This window comes from Phaethon aethereus (genome assembly GCF_964289735.1).
Source record: "Phaethon aethereus genome assembly, chromosome: 1".
NCBI classification, from domain to species: Eukaryota; Metazoa; Chordata; class Aves; order Phaethontiformes; family Phaethontidae; genus Phaethon; species Phaethon aethereus.
This window is the reverse complement of record NC_138575.1, coordinates 47948811-47976151: the sequence shown is the minus strand read 5'-3', so window position 1 is coordinate 47976151 and position 27341 is coordinate 47948811. Positions and strand designations below refer to the sequence as shown.

The window sequence follows — 27341 nt, the reverse complement described above, 5'->3', positions numbered from 1 at the left end:
ATATAGGGTTTTGTAGGTATGACACTAGGCATGATAACATGGGTAACAGAAAGCCAAAGGAAAAATCAACGAAATACGTTTCACATGGTAGCACGACAATAGCACAAGCAGACAAATACACCCTCAGAAATATCTGATAAACAACGAGGCAGAAGAGGTTCATCTACAAAGGTGACTACAGACTGTCACAAAAGAGTAGAAATTAATAAAGAGGGAAAACAGCAATAGAACTTAGCAAGAAAGTAGATACAGCAAGGAAAGGATCTAAATTTTCACAAAGAATGCAAGTGTAGCAAAAATGAGTATGTAAGACACTGCAAGAAGAGATACAGCAGGAAAACAGAGGAGATGGAAAGACTCAAAGAGCATTCAGACAGAAGAAATTTACATGACTAACTATGTCTGATGCTTCATTTTGAGCTTGTTACATTACCTTGATGTTTATTGAGAGAGTTTACAAGAGCATCTATATTACTGCAGCAAAGTAAGTAGGGGTTTTTTTTGTTGTTTTCTTATTTATGGAAATAAAGGATCAGAATGCCCTGTTAAGCCAGTAAGCAATTTCTTATGAAGTTTATCAGCAATTTATAAAGTTGGTTTAGAATAGACCTCTATATTTGCAGTAGATGCTTCAGTTACAAATGCTAATGGAACATAAAGGGACCTTAAGAGCTCCACTTCTTCTCAGAGAATCCTTTCTTGACACAAGCAAGACAATGCAGACATACTGTATCTTTGCCTTATAAGCCCAGAGAAGATCTCTAATGGGCTGTGGATACTTGAAGAGATAACATATTGACAAAACAAGTCAAAATGTTACGGTATTCTTGGTCAGCCACACTGCAGCAGCATTTGGTTGACAGAATGTTCTTAATGGTGCTAACCTCTCGCAAAGCAGCAAACTTGACTAACAAAGGAATGGTAGAAAATAGCGATGGAAGAAAGCCATTATTCCTAAGGCAGAATCCACAATACCTTACACTTTTTTTTATCTCAAATTGTCTACACGAATCTCTCTCATCTTGTATGATTATAGCCTCTAGATAAACCCAGAGGATGTCAGACTTAGTCATTTTAACCCACTGTTACTAAAGTATAAATTCAATGAAACGACTTAAGAAACAAAATAAACAATTACTAGGTCCATTAGTTTTAAAGGTATATTTTTAGAATTATTCTGATAATGGGATCACCTCATTCACAAACTGGATTACCAGGTTTGTAGATATTTTCAACTTGCACAGATAGATAAAGCAGGCCTATTTTGGCATGCCTCCCAACTCAAAAAGCAATTTGTAGCAACCTAGTGTTCTTTAGGGAAGCAAATGTTTGGGGCCGTAGATCTCAGTAAGATTTGTGATAAATTATCTTGAAATAGTAACACCTTATATCTTAAAAGTTCTCTCTGAAATTTTAAGTAACAGAAATTATAAAAATATTTTAAGTAAAGTATGAATTACTATCTTGTATGGTATATAACCATAGGAGTACTATACACAGATAAAAATGTACAGAATAAATTATTTTGTAATTAGTTTTTCCAACACCCAGCATACAGTGTTGATATGATACAGGGTTGATAAAAACACTTCTTATTAAAGGCTTCTTCTAGTCTTATGCTAGTTATAAAACCAGTGTCTTTCTTCAATAAAAGATGAAAGACAAAGTGATGAAATTGATTAAAACCTCTTAAGACAAAATGTGATTGAGGATTTTTGATTAACTTAAAATAATTCCTGAAATAACACACTTTTTTCCTATATGGGTCTATTGAAATTATTCCAAACTGCTTTAAAAATGTCATCTTTCTTTAATACAGCCTCCCACCCAATTCTGTGAAAACTCAAACCAGTCCAAAGTTAAACTATACCAAGGACTTTTGGGTGAAAACACATGAAGTTATTAGTGCCAACCAAGATTTTTCAAACATTTATTTGTAAACAAGGACATCAGCAGTAACGAAGGTCCATGAACTGGGAAGAGAGGGAAATGATGGAAATTGTTCTTCTAAGAGATTTCTATCAGAAGATTTATCTTCGAGTCTTTGCAAAATAACTTAAATAATCTACAGGGATTTAACACAGTGCCAGACTACTTGAATTTGTACCTACCTGGATCACCTCAACCATTGCCTACAGCTCTTTTGTTATTAAAAAGGAGTCCTTTTCTTTATCTAGTCCCAAATGCAGGCTATATTACATAGATTACTTTATAATACTAGTGCTTTTCAGTCTCTGAGTGAGCTAGGGAAATGAACTGCATGTATGCTTTGATGACAAGCAATCAAATGTTTTAGATTTCACACAGAGAACTGTGAAAGAGTCCAATAGTTCAAAATCATACACATATCTTCCTGGATTCTGGCATTCTCATTTAAATGTGGCTTATTAGATGATGATCTGTGCTGGCAATGTAGGAACCAGGGAGGTAATTTAATGCACATTGCTTGGCTGACTCCAAATATAGAAGATAAGTTGGACAAACACAAGAAATGTTATAGAAACAATATGGAAGGAATAGTTACTGCCTGATCTGGCACCACATTCACTAAACAACTTCTTGATAATATGTGAAACTGAAAAAATTAAATGTTTGTCATTCATTTTTGTTGTGCAATATCTGTAATTAGAAAAACATAAACATATCTGTGCCAACTTTAAAGAGTTGATAAATCAAAGTAGCACAGAGTGACAGATGCTTATCTATAAGATAATTCAATTTGTAAATTCATTTGGAAGAAAGACCACATTCTGTTCCATAACTGAACAGCAATTAGAACTCCAACTCATCCATGGTTAGAGTTCCCAGATGATAGTGCTACATGGAATACACAACAACAAAAGTAGCTTTCTTTCTGCTACTAAGAAAATATAGATTAGCGGTCATTTATGTAATGTGTAACAAGGAATAATAATATCCCCCAGATTTTTATTCTGACTGTTGTTAATTCAACAAATCATTGTTGTACAGTCAGATCATCTGTTTTGGGATTGTGGGTTTTGACGGGCGTGGGTTGGTTTTTTTGTTGGTTTTTTAAATTAGTGCTGCATTGCTGTCTTAAATTCTAAATTAGAACTAAAAAATATTTGCTGACCTCTCCAAAATAACTTTATCATTGTGCTCTGGTTCTAGGAGTCAAGGCCCACTCCTGCTGCTTTTTACCTTTTATTTTTCCCTACCTATGTGGCAGCAAGAATTACCATCTCATGCTGACAAGAGAGATTTCCTTTGGAGAGGAAATGGTTAAACAAGAAGTAATACAGCAGTGTAGGAGAGACAAGCTGAAAGCAAGACAAGGCTTCCAGCCATTTTAAAAGAAAAAAAAGTTAACTTTCAGAGGCTAATATAAAATCCACAGAATCAAAGAAATCCAAAGTTAAGCAAGAAATTCTGTACTGCTGTGCCAAGACATCTTTAGGAAGCTAGGATTGTTATGAGTCATAGATGCTTAATTTTTAAGCACAGTGAGGTGCATTAATGTCTGCTGTATTTAGATTTTTAATTAGAATTTCTACAGAATTTTATGCATCCATGATAAACAGGAATATTTCTGACATTATGCCAGTTTTACTTGGCTGCAAAATTTCTGGTTTCTTGCCCACACTTTTTGTATTATCTTACTGTAGAGTAAAAATAGTTGAAGCAGACACAGCCTACATTTGGTATCGTTAAAATACAGGCCACAACTTTATTTAACTACATAAACAAGCATACATAACTGTAGTGGATTAGGGCATAACAGGCCTTAAGGCCATTAGTTGGTGGGACTGGTCTACTGCAATATAAGCATTGCCTGAATCACTCCCTATTATAAGGTTATGCTGCTTTAAGCTCTTCCTTGTAATACAAACCGCAGGATTCAGTGCACTTGCTGGTATTTTCCATATTTTTTTCACTACTGAGAAGGTACGTGGCCAGACATATGAGGTAAGATACTTCTCAGTTACTTCTGCATAGCTAGAGTTTAACTCTGTACTTCAGCCAGTCACTCTAGGTTTTGTGTCTAGGCAATGGAGAACTGTAAGTGCTTTTACAGTGAGATTCAAGTAGCCCATTTTCGAATTATGTTTTAGGAGGAAATTAATAGCATTTAAGGTGGCTAGTTCTTTCCATAAAGGAATGCAGATGACTAGCTCAGATGTGGCCTTCTATAATTAACCAAATGAATCCCATCACTGTTGCACTAGGAGAAGACAAACGCTTTAGATGGTAAACGGAAAGGAACACCTTCCCACACCTGAGGATGTTAAGAATTGAAGCTGTTCATGAATGTCCAATCCAAGTTCCAATCCAGGAGACATCTTGACTATATTAAAGAACACTTGTAAAACTCTCTGAATGGAGGCTGATTTAACACTTTGCATTTGTGAACCTCAGTCCTAAAGCAAAGGAGTTTGATAGCATATGGAAGCAGACAGCATACTCTGACAGGCCATTTGTTCCTACAAAATCTGTCAGTACTTTAGCATTACCTGCAGCTAATAAGATCATTACCATGGATGAGCTCAATAGCACATAAAAGATGTTTGGGATGATGCTGAAATCTTAGCGTAAAAGCTATCAGCTTATTTGTTAATAGCTTATAATTTATTTGTATATAGAACCTTTAGATGTTGGTATAGCTTTACTTTTTGTCAGAACTTAAAATTTTGCTTTTAAGTCAGATGTGTAGTAGTAAATGGATATAATATGGAAAATCACTTTTTTCACACCTTAAAATTCACACTTTTAAGTGGATGCTGGCTATTTCCTAGACGGTAGGAATCTGTATCACTAACAAAATTGTTTTATTGTAGTTAGCATACTTTCAACTATTTCAAATCAGGAAGCTAAAAAGGAAAACAGTTACAATCATAACACCGAGGACCTGGAAATTCAAAAGAAAGAACAGAAATAATAGTACTAAAAATAAATCCTAAAGATTTCTTATGCAGCTTCAGTAAGTACAGCATTGATGAAGCTCATTTCAGAGAAGATTAAGGCGATAGGATGAAAATTTCGTTGGCAACATTAAAAGACAATGTTGACATCTACTTATTCAGATGAACTGCAGTCTGCTTTTAAACATTAGAAGGAATAAAGTCTCTTATGGAATTCCTGCTTTGGTAGGGTTAAACTCACAGCAACGGCCTAAGATTGTGAACTCTCTCTCTCTCTCATTATATTGGAATTGCTTTAAGTATTCTAGCATGAGTTGTATCACAGAGAGATCCAAGAAAGATACTGGTAGCCTAATGGATCTGGTTACAGTTTCCCAATCTGGAGCTGGCTAGCCTCAGGATAAGGTATATCTGCACTAATTTAAATGCTGTAAAGTCTCTCTGTTCAGCCACTCTCAACAAGATCCTGACTTGCTCTCACCAGTTCAGAGGAGGTAGCTGATGTAAAACATATATACACGGAGATTCTTCTCACATCACAAATATTCCAACAGGATAATTTTTTAGTGCAACAGCTGAGTTTTAGCATCAGTTTAAGATGAAAATACTTGTTTTAATTGATCATGTCTATGCAGTCCTTCCTGACCAAATGAGAAGTCAGAAGGACTGACTTTGTCAGTGTGCAGTATGAGAAAGAATAGTTGGCTTGATAATCTTTGTACTGAAAGGGTATTCAGTGTGCAATATTTCAGGCATATTTCTTGGTTCTGGAATTATGCTTTCTGCTTATCTGAAAACAAGAAGGTGATTTTAATGACTTTCAGAGAACTCTATACAGAAAAATTATATATGTAAGTTATTTTTGTGCTTGATGTAATAGAAAGACAAAAAATTCCTATAGGAAGTAGTATCAAGAAGAGAAAATTTGAACCTATAAAAACATTGTGAAAAAGCTTTGTTAATTTTTTCAACACAAGTAATACACTTAGAGAATATTCCAAGTGACACACTAAAAAGCTCAACACACATATACCCTACTGAGTAATCTCAAAAGTGAATATAAACATATAAAAAAATCCATTAGAACTACAACAAAAATAGGATAGCAAATCTGATATGCTCAATCAGACATTTACGACCGGATTAATTACTACTAACATAAACCAGAACGCATATGGAGAAAAGATGATATAACCTAATAAGCTTTATTCATTAAAAAATGATACAGAGGCCACCAAATGGAACATATGTAAAATACTCATCTGCACTCCAGATATTTACTAGGGTGGTTTTTTTTAGGTAACATGGTAGGGCAGCATGGGAAGCTATCAAGATTTTAATAGAATCACTTTAACCTCTCACCCATTTTTTCTCCTTTCCATAACAGTAAAGCATGGTCTGTTGACTACATGCCTCTCTCGCTGCCTTTTTTTTTTTTTCCTTATTTAACTAGAGATCTTTTTTGTCATATTTATTTTTAGGCATGATATTTGAAGTAGAAAAAATTATATAGAGAAACACTTTTCTTAACTTTACCTGTAGGCTGAATTTCTTCCCTTCCAAGAGCAAAATGTCTTTCAATAGTTTCAGCATTTAACACAGAAGAGATTTGCAAAGTTATACAAATTAACTGTAGTTTGTGATGCAATTTAAAAAAATTAAATGTAAAGAAAGGTACACTTTCCATAGACCATTTAGAGTTAGGTCCTATTGTCAATGAGGCTCTTACACATTTGAACGTTTCTTATACTAGCAGTATTTTATTAATATTTTTATTAACATGTTCCATTAACATTTGTATTACCATACTGTACTAAGAGTTGATGATTCTAAGAAAGGTTCATTGACATAAGTGTCTGAGAAGAACCAGAAGACAATTACAGAGAAGCTGGATAAGCATTATCTATTTCTACAGTGAACATTTAATACAAAAATATTATTTCATTTCATATGTATCAAACTGTCATTTTCATAAATAGTTCTTGCATAAGTCAATAACTTTAACCTGAGATTCCCCAAAGAGAAACATACAAGAAGCACAAAATGCAGAAATATAAATTCCACATCTAGAAAAAGAGATACACGAATAAAAAGAAACAAAATTTCTGTTTAACATAGCTGTGAAATATTCAACTTCAAAATCCAGAAGAGTGCTTTATAAAATCTGAATATTTTATCACTGGACCAAATTGATTTCTTTACAGAGATTTAAACTGAGTTGTTTTTACTGAATCACACTCCACCTTTATTCAAATTAATGTTTAATGTTCTGTAAGCAAACTTTTTAAAAGAGAGACACTATTTTATGATTTAGGAATAGAAACATTACATCAATATAACCTTTTTTAACTGTTGACTTACCTAAATTTTTATTACTATATTTTTTGGCCTTCATTTTATGGGCCCTCTTCAGCATTAGCTGTGCAGTAGAAATATCCTTAAAACCCCTAGGAAAAGAGAATAACTTACTAAACATTTCACATGTATTGCGTTACACCAGCTGCTTATTATTGTATAATGCACTTTTCAAAAAGAATACAAGTGTGTAGTATTGCATGGTATAACTTTCTGAATTGCAGAGATAGCTGCAATGCTTAACATTACATTATCGCAACTTATTAAGATGGTCTCCCAGACACTTGTATAAGTAATTACAGTAATTTTTACTTTGGTAGAAAACAGAGATTCTTGGAAGGTGGGACTTAGAAAATACAAGCAACAACCGCCAACTATATCGTACCTATTCCTGGAAGTCACTATGTAAGCAAAATAGCTTAACATACCATTCTTCTGAAATTTTCTCTTCTTTTTCAGACATGAATGAAAAATTCTTTTTTTCCTTCCAGTCAGAGAGCTGTGACATTGTTCCCTTCCCTGATCTGAAAACAAAGTATAAGAGCGGCACGGAAAGGTAGGTAAATAAGGAAGGGTCTCGGGTGACTATTTTGCAGCCTCTGTTATTTTGCAAGTTGTTTGTGCCTTTTAAAGGCAGCTTTTTTGAAGCTTGGAAATAACACAAAAAATCTATTTTAATACTCCAGGAAGGCTTTATCTTGGAGAGTAATAAAAGTCTGCCATCAATTTAAAATGTTTACATTTCAATTACTTGAAGCATATTTCAGTCCTTTCTCTCCAAAAGAATGCAGCTGTGTAAGGAATCCCTTTTAATCTTTATCTAGTCTTACAAATCTCTATTTCAACATCTATGTTATGATATATATGAAAAAATACAGGTTTTATGATTTATAATCAAACGTAGATAAACAAAAATACACATATATATTCTTACATTCTTAATTCTGGTAGTCAATGAAAAATAACAACTGAATTTAATATACTTGGTTTTAACAAGTAAATACAGTTTAAGTCCAGTAATATCATATTAACCAAAAGTAGCAAAAGCATCAGAAAACAGTCTCAAGTTCTCCTCCTTTTGATTTTTGTCAAATCCAAATGAACTAAATATAATGAAAAAAATATATTATTTAACTTACCTGCTTTGAAAACGGATATTTTTGGCTAAGTGTGAATGTGGTCTGTTAACACACTGCCAAACTTCTGGTGGTGACAATGGCAAACTATTTGAATAATCAGTGGAATTTGAAGGCCTAGAATACTTCTAAGTAAGAGAAAGAAAAAGAATGCAGTTGATAATTCCTGCAAGTTTGAGTTTAAAATACGCAGGTAAACCTGCACTAGGGTTTGCAAAGTCTATTACTATAACAGAAAATATTCTTAATGGTCATATGCCCATTACAGACTTCACCTTCAACTAAGTAAGTAGGGCAAAAAGGTGACTTTAATTATACTTAATGTCCCCAAATATAATGAATTATACATTTATGAGACTCCTTGCTTTTAATTGTAGGAAATAAAACATTAGTAATACTACATTTGTAACAAGAAGAGAAAACCCTACCAAAACAACAAGCTAAAACTTCAAAGTTTATCAAATAACTAGCAGACATTACAGTTCAATGACCTTTAGCTGTTCTGAAAACATTCAGCTGTTGTCATATAATGCAGATCTTAGTATTTTTGAAGTAGTGTGTCAACCAGCAATTTTTAATCCATTGCCAAATGTACAGATGAAGCACATCATCTTTTTTTCTGCTACTGTGAAGTAAAGTGTTGAAATAAATCCAAAATAAAGAAAAAACTAAGCAAATGAAAGAAAATTTAAAAGAAAAATTGCATCTGGAGATGAGGAGGAAGTCTGAGACTTCTAAAAGTAATTGTGTTTTTCAAGTCAATAGATTGTCATATTAATCACCCCAGAATAGCATATCCTTAAGGAATGAATAAAGACTGAAGAGTAAGAAGTTTCAGTGACATGTTACCTTTGGCCAGTGCAGCTGGTTTGAGAGCAGGAGTGTTTTTGAAGGGAAACGGGTGGAATCTAGAGTTAGCCATTCCTTCTCTAATGCAGCCTGCATGAATGAGTAAAGTCAAATAGTGCACTGATAAAATCAGTTTAGTTTTGATAACTTTTGCAAAGTCTCTTTTAAATTGTCATACATACTGTTTCAAGTGTTTTCAAGTCATATATCAGAACTGCCACCTGCAGAGCAACTGCACTTAAAACACCTTTGGAGATGCTGTGTTGCACTGTTTTATTTTAAACAAATCAGATTAACAGTATTTGTGGGTTGTGGGTTTTTTTTTTGTTTTGTTTCTTTGCTTTGTTCTGTTCTGTTGTTTAAATAAGATCTATCTCCTCCTTCTCAAATTCTTGTAATTTTATCCCAACATTGTTAGTAAACCCAAGTTATTAAAAAAGACTGCCAAACTCTGAAAAAATACAGACCTAAGGTACTTAAAGGTCTAAAGAACATGAACAGCTTGCTTTGCTGTTTTTGACTAAGTGAGTATTTTATATGCAGATGTAGGTGCCTGATTCTGTCAAACCTGTTTTTGTTGAGTTAAAGTGAATTGGTGAATAGTTTTCATCAGAATCTGGGTTTAAAAAAGTGTATGCTATATGTACTTATTCCTTCAATTAACCAATTTTATTTTTGATGTAATGGAATAATTTGCAAACCAAAATAACAGCTTGGAATGAAAAGGGGTGACAGAATTAGGTGCTAACTGGTGTCTCTAGCACTTTAAGGCAGAATTCAGTTTTCTTTCATAAAAACAAAACTCACATTTTGTTTCAAACTCAACTTGTATATGACTTATTTTTCTTGTATGTCCTTGAGTTTTTTGACCACATGTTCTTTCAATATATTCTGATAAGTGAGAGGAGTAAATTACTCCCACACAGTAAGTAAATACCTCTGAAAAATTTGGCTTCATTTACACGGGGCTCAGTCATTCAGGCTGTTCTTACTTCAGCAGGGAAGAGCCTGGGGTTCATTCTTTTGAAAATGTCTAATTTATAAAACCGGACTACCTTTCTCCCATTCACAGAATATTTCAGATTGCACTGATTTCTGACCCTGAGAAATTATCCTAACTTTGGGTACCTTACTGTGTAGTTTGTGTAAACAGGACTTTGCACAGACTTAGACTGGTGAACAAACAAGAAGGTCTTCCAAGTCCTTTGAAATTTTGAGATAGAAAAGGATCATATTCCAGCTATTTTGAAAAGGTTACTTCAGGTACTGGTCACGTAATATGGTGACTCTAAGACTACTCTTTTTATTTATAAGGCAACTGTTGAACTAGTATTCTTGTTCTTCCATTCTGACCTAGCTTTTAAAAAAAAGTTTTCAATAAATTTTTACTTTATTTTGATGCCTTGAAAGGGATGCATTCTTACACCTTTGATTCCTTGTTTCTGGCACTCCCTGTTCTTTGATTACAGTATGTTTTGGTTTTCATTCTTTTATTTAATAAATCTAGATAAATTCTATACAGTCATTATTAACAGATAATGTCTCTTCACCACTCTTCCCCTTTTTACCATTTCAATTCATGATAAATATACAACAATATGCTTTTTTCCACACCTCCTCTCTCAAGTGGTTGTATATGTCAAGAAATCTATGTAAATAAACTGCAGAGGCATGCAACAAATAAAATGTATCACTTGCTTTGACTGTTACATTTACCCACAACATTAATGTCCCCAAATATAATGAATTATACATTTATAAGACTCCTTGCTTTTAATTGTCAGAAATAAAACATTAGTTAGCCTATCTCTCCTCAGTGATTACTCTTATGCTAATAATCACTGAGTAGTTAATTCAAACAATTTTCATTAAAAAAAAAAAAAGTCACAGTTCAAATCTATTCCAGAAGCAGATTGTAGTACCTCAAATCCCAAAGGTGATCATTATAAGATGTGAAATCAGTACAATTCGGACACAGAAGACTGACAAGTTTGTATCTCAGCAGAGACAAAGCTATCATATATTCAAGTTCTGCAATTGCCTGAGCCTTATGGGAAGAATGGTCAAAATGAATAACTATGAAAAAGGGAGAAAATCTGACCAAAACTGACAGTGAAATTAGATATTATTACTCCTTGTCCTCCTTGAATTTAGTCTTCAACTGTACTATGCAAATCACATTTTCAGCTTTTCAGATGAGAGTTTTCCACTTATTTTCTAAGTGTGTGTGTGCAATCCAGTCACAGATAAATGCAATGTCTGCAAAAGATGTGTCTTCAATTTTGCTGGTATATGAAAATGGCAAACTTCTGAAATACTTTTCCCTCTATTTGCAAAAGAATTAATATAGCTGGGAGAGAGGTAGATTGCCACTTCTTCTACAATTTAAATGTCAATCAACTTAATTGGTATGTACAATGACGTGTCCATTAACTACCTGGGTACATGATTTGAAGGTATAAATATGCAAGACAAAAAAGAAGATAACTGATTTATCATTAAGAACATTGTAGCGCATTATAAAAATATACCACACTGTTGTTTGCTTTGCACAACAAAAATAAACACATAATTAATTTTCAAATATATGCTTTTCCATTATGTTTACACTTAGAGATTTTGACAGCACTAAGTTCAAGAAACTTCTGTCCGTATCTTTCGTATAAACACAGTCCTAAATTATAACTAATGCAAAGTTTATGACAAATTTACCAATACCTAAGGCTAAAAACTAGATACATTTCTACTGACATTGTCCACTGAGAGAAAAAAACACAAGCGGAGATGAATTACAGGGCAAATAAAATGATAATGTTTGATTGTATGGTCTACATAAACAGTTATAGGCATACTATATTTATGTTTATTTCTAAAGCCAAATTAAGGAATTGATTTCATAAATACTGAGGTATGTAACATAGCTTTACAGTTGATTTAACATACATTAGTTCATCTGAAGATATCTTTTATCAGTCTGTATCTTCCATACTCTCTTTCCAGTGTTTGTTTTAAATCAAAGACTATATTGATTACTTTAAAAAAGTTTCAATTTTCACAAGTACAAAAAACATACATAGACCTTTCTAATTTTTTGTTAAAACTTTACAGAAATAAATTTATTTTAACCTACTGTTTGAAACACATTTTTAATACTTGGCAAATTTTTCAAGGGTTTCTTTTGTTTGCTTGTAGGGGTTTTTTTGCTAGATGTTATGCTAGTTTTCATTCAGCTCCTGCTTAGGACAGAAACAAGGTATTTCCAAGACTAGCAAGAAAATACAGACCACCAAATTTACTATTAAACACAATATAGTTAACCCTGATATCATTCTTCAACAAGAAGAAGGTGTGAATATATTTGGTTTTGGGGCTTTCTTTCTGAGCTTTAATAATAAAACTACCATAGTATTAGCTATTTCCATTTATCCATTAGGATCAAGAATTTTTTATCCTGATTCACAATGCATTTTTTCACTTTGAGAGTCTAATCCTACAGGTTTTTTTCTCCCCTTTGATTTTGTAGCTCACCAATGAACTCTGGAGGCTTAGGAATTTTTTTTCATGGCATATTATATATGTTTTGCATTTTGTTATTCCTTCATTTTTCAAATATTTATTCTATCCCTTCCTTTGCAAAATGCAATGACTATTTATCATCAAACATTAAACTTCTGCTGTCTCAGAAACAGAATCCAATCCTACAACCACCAAAGTCAGTGAGAATGGTTCTACTAAGTTTAATGGGGACTGAATGAGATATTGAAAAGCAGAGTTTTAGTGCAAACGTTACTTATACAATCTAATTCTAGGCATCTGTTATATGCTCTGGATTACTTTCTGGAGCTACATAATCTTTTGTGACGACTATACATGTAATTTGGGCTGTTCTGAGCCATATTTAAACCATGTACAAAAAATAGCTCACAGGACACAGCGTCAAACATACACTCAGCTTTGAAGCACTTCAACAAGTAACTGTCCAAATTGTGAATAATGCTATCACATATTGCCTTTCATCTCTCTTAGATCAAGGAGGATAACCAGAGTATAATAAAAACCAAACCAATCCCCAAAACTGTACTATGGTTAGAAACAGAGGATTCAAGAAGGCATTAACAATACAAGCTGAAAAGAAAGGCCAGCATTTGATATGTAACAACTCTGACTCTCTGGGGTCAGACAAAGTATCTATCTGCATCAGTACTCTGCTTCCAGAAGAGTTCAGTAGCAGATGCTTATGGAAAGAATGAAAGAAGCTGGACATGTTGAGGACAATCCTTCCCTTGGTATGTTCTTTCAGACCTTGGAAATTGGTGGTTTATGGAGTTTCTGCTAACGTCTAGGAAAATATTCCTCAACTTAAAACAGTAATCTGACTTCTTATGACAAATAAAACCACCTATCAGTGTGTTTGCAAGGTCATCTCTATGTTAATCCAGTAAGAATGCAAATCCTTTACATTGCTCAGAGCATGTAACTGCTCAAGTGGTGTAGCCTAACTCCAAAAGGTCGATGTGTTGACTGCTACGGGAGCTGAAGCTACCCCAGGTTTCCAGACATGGACCTCAGAATCACAAGATGAATCACCGTCTGACAAAACTGTGAAACTGTTTTTGAAAACTAGGGAGAACTAACTCTTTATACCTCTTTCCTTTCTTCTTTCATTTCCTCATTGACTTATTCTCTGCAGGACAGCAAGAGTTTAGCCAGAAAAATTGTTTTATTGATATTTATGTAGTACTTTTACTTATACAGTATCTTAAGATAAAAATAGGAAAATTACCAAACAGAATATAAACAAGCAGAAGAAAATGAATATCAAAAACTCACTCTGAACTCAGAGTCATGACTGGCCCCTGAGCATTACAACAGAACAGGAGGAATGGGAAGGGAAAAAAAGCCTCATTTAAAAAAAAAAAAAAAAATTCTACATTACAATTTCACAGAAACAGTGTGTAGAATTCTTTGCTTTTAAAAAAATTCACTCTCCAGTTCACGTGCCTGGTTTTGTCTAACCTTTTTTTCTGGACTTCTGCTCCCCTCTGTGAGGGCAGGCCATTAGAGTCATGCTCCGTCAGAATGGCCCCTTTTCAACCAGTTTTTACAAACTATCTGCCCTCTCTATACTCAAATTTGTTTTTAATAAGAATAATATGTAATAAGATTAAATAAATCAATGATTCAGAATTAATTGTTCCACTAGTTTTCTCTATAGAATACAAGTCTAAATAAAGTTTTTCAGGGTGGTGATGTCCTTGATTTCTACTTTCCTAGTTTTTAGTGAGTATATTTGAACAGTGCAGTTAAAGTCTAGTTCACGCCAAGAAAATAAAACAAGAAGTTAAAATAAAAAGACAAGTGAAAGACAGTTCTTTAATGCAAGGCAGAATGTTCAACAGCATTCTCTGACTATTTCAAATAAGCTGACGAAATTTATTTTTTGGGCAATACATGCCACATGAAGAACTACTTTTCCTAGCGTTAGACATCCTGTAGGTTAAATAATTGCTCAGCCTGGGAGAGGGAGTGGTCAGGCAGAAGGATCATATGCTGAAGGTTAACCCTGTGGATACTCATAATAGGAAAGGGCATACCACAGCCAGCCATACTGTACTGTCTTTCATCTGGCAGAAAGCTGTAACTTTCTCTCTTGGTTCCTGGCAAGCATATTTCACTCTGTGGGGTATTTCATTCAGATATCATGCTACTCCAGGACAACATCTTTTGTTTCTTTCTAAACTAAACTTCATTTCTGACAAAGCCTAAGTATCCTTTGCTAGAAATTTCTTCCCTAAAAGCATAAATAAGTTTGACAAACTTAAAAAATCACAAATTTTTAGCTTTTATTACTGATACAGAAGGACCGGATCACTTTTCTATGCTCATTTATATATTGTTGATAGACTGATTGAAAACTTCCTTTGAAATTAAAGAGCTGAATATTTTTGTGTATTTAACCTTTTCTTTCATCCAGTCTTTATAGGAATCAGATTACTCTATGGGCTGGCTTTTCTAAGAAACTCAAGTTCATGCGTGAAGTTTAGTTCAGTGCTATGAAGTTGAGTATCAGTTCAGACCCAGACTTTCTAAAAAATTTCCAAAGCTAAGACAGTATCAAATATGAAAATCCTGAACTGAATTATCTATTAGTTGCATTATTATTCCATTTCCAATAACACACAAATTCACTCTAAGTTATGCCATTTGAAAACTATATGTAAATGTGCTGATTTGAACAATTTTATAAAACACTGTACACAGACTTCTTTTCAATTAAAAAGTTTAGTGGGTATACATTTTATAGAAAATGGATCTCTGAACTGCAAGCAGTAGAAAAAATAGTCTTTTTCTCTGGATTTGTCTTTCATGCTTCTTCACATATTTTATGTGGTGAAGATAAATAGGTTAGCCACCCTAATAAAGGTTATTTTAACCTTTGGCAATGCTTCTTTTTCAACCCTGTCTTTATACAAGACAAGAGAATTAGGAAAGAAAGCTGGGCACGGCTGCATTCTTACAACTGCTAAAACCAAACAATGTTTCAAGCCAAAAAAAGTAGTGAGCATCATATGGATTCCAGAGAAGTATCGTAACGATTAATTGAGCCCAAGAGATTTTATAGACTTAGAAAAGATGGTCAATCGTTACAGTACATTCTTGTAGGGAAATCAGAAGTCAAGCATAGTTGTGTCGTTGTCTGTTTCTAAGAAAGTATATATTGACAATTACTGGAAAAATCACAACATTCTGTTAAGAAAAACATTCAAGAAAATTTTACTGAGGAATGTCTTCTCCAAATGTCATTTTTCCAAACTGTTCAATAAGCTCAGAAAACTAACTGTTCTCTAAAATTCTAATACATTATATATACATATTTATATTTAACATGTGTACCTGTATGATTTATCTAAATACATATGACTAAAATTATGGAAATAATTTATATCAGAATATAGAAAAGTAAATGAATAATCAAAATTTCAGGGACCATAAAAGATTTCATTCACAAAAAAGGCTGAATGCATACATACATAATTAACTCTCCAAAAGTCTGAATCTTATTGTAGTTCATGTCAGTCATTCATGACCTATGTGACCCAAACGTTTCTAGAAAGCATTTTTGTCTTAAGCCTGACAGTGTTCAAAGGAAGCTCTGGTTCCTATATCTTTTTTTGAATACAGGAATAAAAAATACAGATGGGTAAATGGCAACCTCACCTTCAGAGGTTAGACATGGTTCAAGTAAGCATCAGAAACATATTCTTCAAAAATCTTTTGAGATGTATAGCCCCACCCACCTCAATAAACATCAAGCTCTTGGCACCTCCAGGCCACCCCTCCATATGGCTCTTAGACCCCAGATGCAGTCTTTCCCCATTAAAATGACAAGAATCTTCAGTTCTTCCCCTCTCTGACTCTGCCACATTACACAAACTTTAGCTGGTACGTCCCTATAAGCCAAGTTCTTCTACCTCTATGAAAACAAACAATCAAAACTTTCAACGGGCAATGAATTAAAAAAACCCAAAGAAAACAGACAAGGGACCCCTCATCCCCACCCCTTAAATACTGTACATTCAAAGAACACACAATTTCAAAGGAAGATAACCCAGAATGTTCTATCAAGTTTGGGGAATGAATACTAAAAATACAATAGAAAAGCAAGCTGTACTTCAGCTTTCAGTTTTGTCAAAGGAAGGGAAGTCAGGCAGAAGCACAGGGTAATAAAAAATAGACTATTCACAAGTTTATAGACATCTAACCTTTAGTATGTTTATGAGTTCATGTCACTGAGAAATGTGATTCAATTTCAGGACAACTTTTCGTTTTTGTTTAAAAGTCCCTATTTCAGAAAAAAAGAACCAAAAAGTATTCGGAAGATAAAGAGCAAAGGAGGACTAAGTTGTAAGCATATATTTTTTTAAACTGATGATAACAAATCTGTAATTACTCTAAAAATGTTTAATTCTAAAGAAGATATGTCTTAATCCTCTCTCAGTTTCACTTGTACTGTCCTCCTTATACATCCCTAGCACTAACTCTTCTATTTGAAATAAAATTATGCACAAATGAATCTGCAAGTTGAAATTTACTGATTCATAACTGTAGTCTCAACACCTTAAATCTTTTGGGACCTGCACTGCAACTCTCTCGGAAATTCAAGAGCTTCATGAGCCGATTCTTTAGGATGTTTTCCTGTTGTAAACTCAGATTTGTGAAATGATCAATAGCTACTGCTATTTCCATATAAAAATAAAACATTAACGTATCTTCCATACAAACAGAATTACTAGACTGAGTACCAGGAGACAGTTTTAACAGTATTTAGCGCTTAGGATTCCTTAGCCCACTCCATTCAAGGACAAACTAGACATAAAGTTAAATAGTTTTTAGCTAAATTAAGACTGTGTTATAGGGTATGGGATTTTTTTTTTCCTCTTCTCTGTTTCCATTATTAGAAACCCAAGAACTGCATGGTGCAAAGTCCATTAGGACCCTAGATCCTTTTCTGTGGTGCTGCTTCCTAGGCAGTCAGCCCCTAGCCAACACTGTTGCATGGGGTGAGTCCAGCCCATGTATCAGACTTTGTACTTGCTCTTGCTGAACATCATAAGGCTCTGGTCAGCCTGTTTATCTAGCCTGCGCAGGCTGCTCTAAAGAACACCCTGGTCTTCCAGCATACCTACCACCGCCCCCAATTTGGCATCATCTGCACACTTGCTGAGATTGCACTCTGTTCCTTCATACAGGTTGTTAATTAAAATATCAACTATTTTGGTCCCCCTACCATCCATGATAGGCTCCAATAATTACTGTCCAGAAGTTGGATTTTGCACCACAGAACACAACTATTTGAGCCTGGCAGTCCAGTCAATTTGCCACTCACCTTATGGTCTACTTGTCCAGCCCATACCTCAACAAATTTTGAGAATAAGATTGTGGGAGACTGTCAACAGCCTTGATGAAAAAAAGACATGCAATATGCACTGCCCTTCCCTTATTCACAGTGTCAGTCACCTTGTGATCGAAAGCAATGAGGGTGATCAGCCTTTGGTAAACCCATGCTGGCTGCTCCCAATCACCTTCTTTCATGGGTTTAGAAATGGCTTCTAAGAGGATTTTCTCTACAACCTTCCCAGGAACTGAGATAAGGTTGATTGGCCTCTAGTTCCCTGGATCTTTCTTCTTGCCTTTCTTGAAGATCAATGTGATGTCTGCCCTTTTCCAGTCATCAGTAACCTCCCCCAGTTGTCATGACCTTTCAAAGATGATAGAGAGTGACCTCAAAATTGCATCAGGCAGCTTTGTTCAACCCCCTTGGATGCATCCCATCTTTTCCCTGGGACTTGTATATGTCAAGGTCAGTTAAGCTGTGCTGTAGCTGGATAACATAAACTAAAAGTACTTCAAGCTCCAGGCAATGAGACATGTATGGATTTAAGCATGGAGGAGAAAGGAAGCTGATATCTCACTTTCATCTTTGGTTCCTCCAAATATATTGCTATTTCACTCAATTACAATATTGGCTGCATCAATGGCCTCCTCACAGAGCACTGACAAGTCAGTTAGGATTGCTCCTGAAATTTGTAAATAGGCATTACTAAAAAATCTTTTTTCAACAGAAATCAATTTATGTGGACATACATAAATATCAGACATTTAAAAAAGCTTTTAAACACAATCTATAACCTACACAAAAATGTCAGTTTTAACATTACACAAAAATTAAAGAACTTAAGGAAATTATATTCAATGATCTGGGATCAGCTTTCAGGAGACTCCAGATGCAAATGTACTCACTGAGAAGAACTGATGGCTCTGTTATTAATTCCATTTACAATGATGCATTTGGCTTAGAATGATTTTCCTTTGAGGCTATAGTAATGAGTCTAAAACGCCATAGAACTAAGACTTTTTTCACTTTACATTTTTTGTTTGGCCTGTTTATTCAATTCTGATGCTTGACTTTTTCTTTAGAGAAATAAGACTAGGAATTATAATTATGACATCACTATGATATGTCATACAAGCTAAATATAATTTAGAAAAATACTATACTATTTGGCTAAATAAAGGTTCCAAATAATATCTTTAGTGTCATGCATCATTAATGTGCTTTCCTTTGGAATCTGGAATCCTTTGAATCTAGTTGTTTAACCAACAATTAGATAGAGACAAGCCATGAAAATAGTTTCTGTTTAAAAATTAAAAGCATTTCAGGTGGCATTAACAACTGAGATCTCATGGTGGAAGGCCAGAAAGCCATCAGAGCACATTCGCATGAGCTGTGAAACTCGAGTGTTAGCAATGGCCACAACTCCTAATAGCTGTGTTTGTGTTTATTTTATCAGCTACTGACTGCAACAACCTACTTTCAAGGCCAGGATATCAATCAGATAACTGGAAAACAAGATTTCAGCATTTTAGATAAGCGTCATTGCCGAAAGAGGTAGAAAAGAGGCTTTATGTATCTGATGATGCCACAGACTGAGAATGGCATGCAATTCATTAGCATAGCAGCTGAAGAAGCAGGACCATATCAAGAGATTGCTGATACACACTCAGTGAAAAGACTGATCTTCCAACATGTTCTTTAGAAGAGAGTTTTTCCCCTCCTTTTTAAAAGAAGAGGATGGATCTAATGAAATTTTCATCATACACATTTTGTTTTTCTACAACACACTAACATTATAAGAAATCTGATGAAAAAAGGATCATATTCTTTGCAGCATACAACACAGAAACGCTGGATTCTGATCTGAATTTATAAGCAATTAGAAGAGCCAGACATGCATAAGGGTGTCAAGATACAAGATATGTTACTGGGACCTTCTAATCCATAGGCTACACTTATTTCCTGGCACTTGCCAGAAAACAGCAATCACTGTCACAAGCCCACAATCACAAACTCACAGCCTGAGACAAACCACATCATGAAGGATTATCTGAAAAGAAAACAAATTTTATGTGTCTAGTTTGGACATGTGAAATAGTAAAGATGGGAGATATAACGAAATTGTTCTAATTGCTGTTTACTTTTCAAGAGTTAGCACATATGAGGCAGTTTTTATTCTTCTCCCCACTGACCCACCCCACCCCAAAAAAAAAAAAAAAAAGGAAAAGAAAACTGCTATCTAGCTGCCATGGAAGGCAAAGCAAAAAATCGGAACGGCTATGTGTCTGAGTGTGTATATGTAAAAAAAAGTGAAGGAAACTCCTCGTCAATAATTTCAAAAGCTGTCAAAAAGACTGGGATTTTGAAATTCTGCATAGTCAAGCTCAGAAGCAGAGCAACACTTTGTCTCAGGGCAACAGATTTATTCCCTTTGCTGAAGGAAGCAGTGATGGATTTCTTTTCAGCTTGGTTGCAACTTACAAAGTTACTTTCTTTTTGAAAAAGTATGACTAGATAGCCCTGATTTAAACTAAATACAAAAAAGCTGAAGTTTTGAAAAATACAGTACTTACTTCTGTGCCATGTAACCATCAATATTGTTACTTATCTTGATGAGAAGGTGACATATGTCCATATTCTGATTCAATGGAGGAAAACAATAATTTATTCAATGGCCACTGTTCTGAGTAAAGAGTTGTCTCAAGAGTGATCACATTCAATTGTTTCAGCTTTCTGACATACTGGCAAGTTCACCATTTTGCATTTGGGTCACATCATATTCTCATCCAGAAAGCAACAATGCTGGTGGTTACACGGTACAGAAAGTAAGAGCTGTGTCAAGCAAATGTGGTGTCAGATTTTGTCCACCAGAGGTAAAGTGAGCTCTGCCTTGTAGATCATTTGCTACATGGATGGACTGCTGATGAAAGGTTGCCTTAAGATCAGCCTTTTGGAGCATATAGGCTGGAATTCTCCAAAGTCCACATGAAAGACATGAAAATATCACTAAATACCAGACTCATATTTTCTGAGACATCTGTTGGCCAGATCTTTCATCTCATCTGTGATAGCCTGTTTGACATTGCACAATACAACAGACACAAAACACTACTGCCATCAATTGCCTCTGAATGTCTTTGGCAATGTACGGGAGCTGATATGAATACAACAAGATATCAGTAATTGTTCAGGTGAAATTATTACTATTCATGCTATTGTGAGCAAGATAAAAGTTCTTCCTCCAGCTCAGTGTCATGTAATCCATTTTCCACATGATATGGTGCCAAACTTGTCCTAAAAATATACCACTGCTCAATGTGCATAAACGAAGCAAACAGAAGATCTTTGGCAAAGACTAAAGTTTTCCCCACGCTGTTTTGCAGCCTCACCTTCCACAGAGCACCGGGTACACTGAGTTTATAATGAAGATGTTAAACAGTAATTTAATGAAGATTGGTGCCTAATGACTCATTGCATTGTGATATTTGCAAGTGGTTTAAATAGGTGCTTGCACATTAGTTATTTTGTAGAATGCTGGATAATACTGAATAAAATTATTATGACTGAAATCTACATAATACTGATACAAAAAAATACAAACAAAGACTACACCACAAAATAGCGGACTATTCCAAAAACTTTTGGACAAGATTTAGTACATTCGTATTGGTTTGCATAAGGTAAGGTTTTTCTGCTCATTTCACTCACCCTATCCAACAGTGAAATCTGCAGTACAAAATGGTGTCCAGATATTCTTCTCTTCCTTCACACTCTAGCATATGGGATCTCTTAGCCCAGCAATATGTACTCCTCCCTACACACTTGTTTGAGGCCCAACAGATAGCCACTGATATCATGTGTCATTATTTGGCTCTGCTTCAGCACTTTACTATAAAACACTGAGGCCAGAAAGGAGGGAATAGGAAGGATAGACTGTTCCAAGCTTCTGCTGCTTGTTTCTGCAAAAGTAGAAAGTCCATGTGATTTGGTATTGCCCAACTGCAGAGAATGAAACAACTGAAGAAACATGGAATCAGGCAACCTACTACTGAGGATGGCTAGTCTGGGCTAGGCAGAGCAGACTGTAGGCCCATTAGAGTTAAGCCACATATTTCTCACAATCTAACTCTCTAGCACAGACAAGATACATGCTTGAAAAAAGAAAAAAAAAAGAAAAAAAAAAGAAAAAAAGAAAAAAAAGAAAAAAGAAAAAAGAAAAAAGAAAAAAGAAAAAAGAAAAAAGAAAAAAGAAAAAAGAAAAAAGAAAAAAGAAAAAAGAAAAAAGAAAAAAGAAAAAAGAAAAAAAGAAAAAAAAGAAAAAAAAAGAAGGAAAAAATATGACACATATCGCAGGGTATAATTCTAGTTACAGCCATCAGTCTTGAACACTGAAATGCCCACTCACTGAACAAAGTATATCCTTCATGGGCGTGTACATTGTAAATTTATCACATAAACTGCTTTGTAGAAAACAGATGTTTTTATATTTTTCATCACAAGAAGCTAAGGGCTTGATTAACTTATTTGGTATCAGTCCCCAGTTCAGCCTTTGAGCCTGCTGTGCAAATTAAAATGTCAGCTCATGGTTCTCCTGCCATGATCTGCACCTAAGCACTTTCTCTGAGAATTGCTCCCTAAACACATGCTTTATTTCTTTCCTAATAAACTCAGTAACAATTTGGAAAAAAAAAAGAGGAAGAAATGTGTGGCAACACCAGAGGGTGACACAGTGCAAGCCTCTCTGAAATGAGCTGGCCTTTTTTTTCCTGCCTTCCCTACCCCTTCTTTTGCTCCCTGGCCTCAGGAGCATCTGCCCAAATGCCTTGCTGATAGACAGATGGAACAAAACTGCCCACATAGTTTTCAGTGTAGCAATTAAAAAAAAAAAAACAAAAAAAAATCACAGGATTATTTGGGCTAAACAGAATGAAACAAGAACTGCTCAACTGAATTACAGTATATAAGACTCTGGCCTACTGGCTGAATAATTCAAACCAGGATTATTTTCCTTCTTAATATATGAACAGATACTTCCTTCCTGTGTGAAGAAATAAATCCTTCAACTTTCTGCTTTTTATTATTTTAGAAAGAAGCCAGGGATCAGAGAACATCAAGTAATGAGACTGTTCTTTTTTGTATATGTATTTCAAATTAAAATGAAAAAAATCCTAAAATTTAAGCCAGATCTCTATGTTTACACACACACATTTCCTGTCTACCAAATGATTCCTGCCTCAAACATTTTGCATGCTCTTATAATAAGACAGTAATTCTGAAAATGTATCTTAAAATAGCTGCTGAAAGGGAGAAGAAAAAAAAATTATTCCAAGTCATCAAGTCATTGGTAATAATTGCATACAAAGCTCAACTAGTTTCTAAGGGGGCGGAGGTGGCAAAAGAAGGCTGATACTCAGATGACTGAAGACTGATCAACTGTAAACTGCACTGCTCCAACTAACAACATATTTGGTTTCATAACTCTCTACGAGCCATACAAACATGTGTGATCATAAATAGGATCTAATCCTGCTAGTAGCAGGGCTATTGCATCAATCTTCTTTGCAAAATTACAGTGTAATATTGACAAATAGTTCTTGCAAAGATGCAGCAGCTGAATAAGCACATTCAGAGACAAGGGTTCATGGAAAAGAACCTCAGTCACATCCTCTTAGGTCTCAAATGGCTGCATTGCTATCAGCTTTTTTTGCTTTACCTGAAACCATTAAAAAAAAAAAAGAAGCCATCAAATGTGAAAAATTAGAGAAAGCAGTGGCCCAGACAATTATGTAGGTAAGTCATCAACAGCTGACTTACTGTGCATACTGAGTCTAGAACTTCCCAGGTAGACTGTGTCTTTTGAGGCTATGAAGATAAAATTGAGTTAAAGATTCTTTTCCTTGCTTACTGAATGACAATATTGATCCTGTAGACATTTTTATTTTTTACTTAATTATTCCTAAATTCAGTTTTGAATGTGATGTTATTCCTCAGATTCCTTTGGAGCCTGCTTTTATTTCTTAGAACGGAAACTTCTGAGCCAATTTCAGTCCTTTGAAACTGAAGGGACATTATAAAGTCTATATAACTTGCAATAATTACTAGTAACAATTTCTGTATTTTGTGCATCACAGACCTTCAAACTGTGTTTTTTTCCGATTTAACTACACTTCTCTTCATAATTTACTACTGTATTCAGACTCAGGATCTTTTTAGCACTTACCTACAAGACAAAAGAAGAGCTAATAAGCCTGCTTCACCTCTAGTATTGGGGGTGTGTTCTTTTTACTGGAATACTGCAACACTGAATCTCAGCTATATTTTCTATATTTTCAGCTATATTATTGTTCTAATCCTATCAGGAAAATGAACAAAATACACACTCAAATATTGTTGACATTATAATCTGTTACTAAAATACTAAACCCCTAAACATTTTAGAACAAAAGTAGCTGTTTCCTTATTCTCATTTGATTGTTCTTTAACTGTAGAAATAGATAGGATTCTATGGTGGGTGTGACATTAATAGTACAGTAACAACCAGAGCATCTCAAAGAGCAGGAAGCAATTAATCCATGACAAATACATTTAAATGAGCTATATATACCAAATGCTGCTTTATTTCTGGATATCCAATATGTTAATTCTGTCCTGGTAGTCCTTTCAATTTCTTTTATTTCCAACACCCACACGATTGCTTAATAACATTTATTTTTTACATGAAGTTTTTATGCTAATGACTGTGCTTACTTCAGAAAATGTGAAATCATCCAGATTTATTTCTTCATAGTCATCCTCCACTTCATCACTTTTAACAGCTGCAAAAGCACTGGCCAGTTTCTTTCGCAAAAGAAAACCCTTCCAAAATGCCTAAACAAAAAATTTAAAGCATGTTATACAAAGCCATAGATCAAACCCAAACCCAGATTCTCTATGTTATCCCATTAGGAAGATAAAACATCTTGGGCCTTGGTTTAACAGCTCAATGATCTGTTTTTTGAACTTTATGTGACATTTAAAACTACAAGACAAATTAAATGCCAGCATATGTCTAAAGCTTAGAGTACTCAAGAGGCTCTCCGCAAGTAAGCAGAAAGGAATCCTGCAACTCCCTCAACTACAAACCTGGGTCAACTAATTAATTATTTGACAATTCCTTCAGGGACTATTATAAACTGAAAGGAAAGGCTACATAAGAAAAAGCTGAGTGTCAACTTTCAAATTACTGAGAATAAAAATACACTTGTACTAAATATCTTATAGTTTACAAGTAGCAATTCTTGGAGACATCTCATGCAATTGACCTAGGTCAGTTACTCTCTCTTAACTAAGATATTTATTTAAAAATAAAATTACCAGTAGGCATAATCATATCTAAGAAAAAGACATCAGGAATTAAGTGCAAGGAAAAGAAGAAGGGTGTTAGGAACACATGCCGAGCTGTAGAATCAGATCCAGGACAAAACTTCAGAGATCAAAATTGCATACAAGGAATTAAGAAAACTAAATTCAGGACAGCAATTTTCCCCCAAATCAGTGTTTGAAAACATTAGAGTTCAAGCATTTAAAACACCGTGAAAAAAATTTCCACTGTCCTGAAAGTTATAGTGTTTTCTATAAACATTTAATGGCTTTGCAATGAAGACATTAAAACAGGAAGGTAAATCTCATATTCTGTCGTAACATTTAGATTATTAATTTTTAGGAAGTGATTGCCTAACTACATAAATTATTGAAATGTTCCTGTTTTTACACACACAATTCCTGATTATCATAAAAATTATTAAATGTATTAGAACTGCTGTCTTAGAATTTCATTGTTGTTATTTTCCTACAGATCTTTATAACCATCCAGACAAAATATCCTGATATTACTGAGTGATCAAATGACAAATACATATCATTCAACAAATACAATTAGTTTTTACAAATGCAGAAGAGAAAAGCAATCCTAACGGTATATGCAGAAGGAAAAACTGTAAGGCAGCTGTAAACACAGACCTATGAAAGCACCGGGTCAGTGCTCAGTCATGATCAGAAAGAAAAATTGTATGTTAGTAGTTTTTAAGAAACAAGATGAAAACTCTCTTAACGTACAAATTTGTGATATATCTGCCTATGGAATTCAGTTCTAGGCACTTCTTTAAAAAAGGTTATAATAGAATGTGGTAAAGGTTCAGAGAGGGACAAAAAGATAAAAAGAAGTAATGTGTAGAGAGACTAAATGGACTAAACTTACTTACAAATGAGTTAATATAAGGATGGATATGAGAGATCTATCAATCTATAAAATGCACAGAAGATACATAGTGGAAGACTTTATTTTCATACTAACTTTGGAAATTATCAGGTCTGAAACACATGAAAGGAAGCACATTTTAATCACGGAATAAATTTTTGAAACTCATCACTTCAATATACAGTAGAGGTCTGTCCTGGTTTCGGCTGTGATAGAGTTAATTTTCTTTCTAGTAGCTGGTGTAGTGCTGTGTTTTGGATTTAGTATGAGAATAATGTCAGTAACACACTGATGTTTTAGTTGTGACTAAGTAGTGTTTACTAGTCAAGGACTTACCAGCTTCTCATGCTCTATCGACCCAGAAGGCTGGAGACACACAAGGTGCTGGGAGGGGGCACAGCCGGGACAGCTGACCCAAACTGACTAAAGGGATATTCCATACCCTATGATGTCATGCTCAGTATATAAAGTAAGGAAAAGCTGGCCAGGGGGGCTGATGCTTGGGAACTGGCTGACGGGTGGTGAGCAATTGCATCATGCATCACTTGTTTTGTATTATTATTATTATTATTATTATTATTATTAAATTGTTCTTATCTCAACCCACAAGCTTTTTCACTTTTACTCTTCTGATTCCGTACCCCATTCCACCATGGGGGTGTGAGCAAGTGGCTGTGTGGTGCTTAGTTGCTGGCTGGGGTTAAATCACAACAAGGTCGAATATGTAAGTTCAAAAATGGATTAAATAAGTTTACAGAGATCAACTGTTAATGTATTAGTTACACACTATTTACAGAAACAAATCTTAGCTCAACTTCACAGATATCTGACTGCTGTAATACTATTCTGTACTTGTCCTGTTTCTTAGTATGCACACTTACTAAACATTTTACTACTGCCCACTTGTTGAATAGACACTAATGAATTACTTGGCTTTTCAGTCTGAAAATGGAACTTAGGCTCCTAAATCACTTTGTCACTGTTGACGT

At 34.6% G+C, this 27341-nt stretch overlaps 1 protein-coding gene across 1 annotated transcript in view; it reads right to left on the bottom strand.

Annotated features, from left to right (window-relative positions):
• Positions 1–27341, bottom strand: part of LRRIQ1 (leucine rich repeats and IQ motif containing 1) — a gene marked incomplete at both ends in the record, with an annotated part of 111745 nt that overhangs the window by 44779 nt on the left and 39625 nt on the right. Inside the window, 5 exons of the mRNA XM_081998320.1 lie at positions 7242–7327; positions 7664–7759; positions 8375–8499; positions 9221–9310; positions 24864–24983. Coding sequence (XP_081854446.1) covers positions 7242–7327; positions 7664–7759; positions 8375–8499; positions 9221–9310; positions 24864–24983 — 517 coding nt within the window. The remainder of the gene's footprint in view (positions 1–7241; positions 7328–7663; positions 7760–8374; positions 8500–9220; positions 9311–24863; positions 24984–27341) is intronic.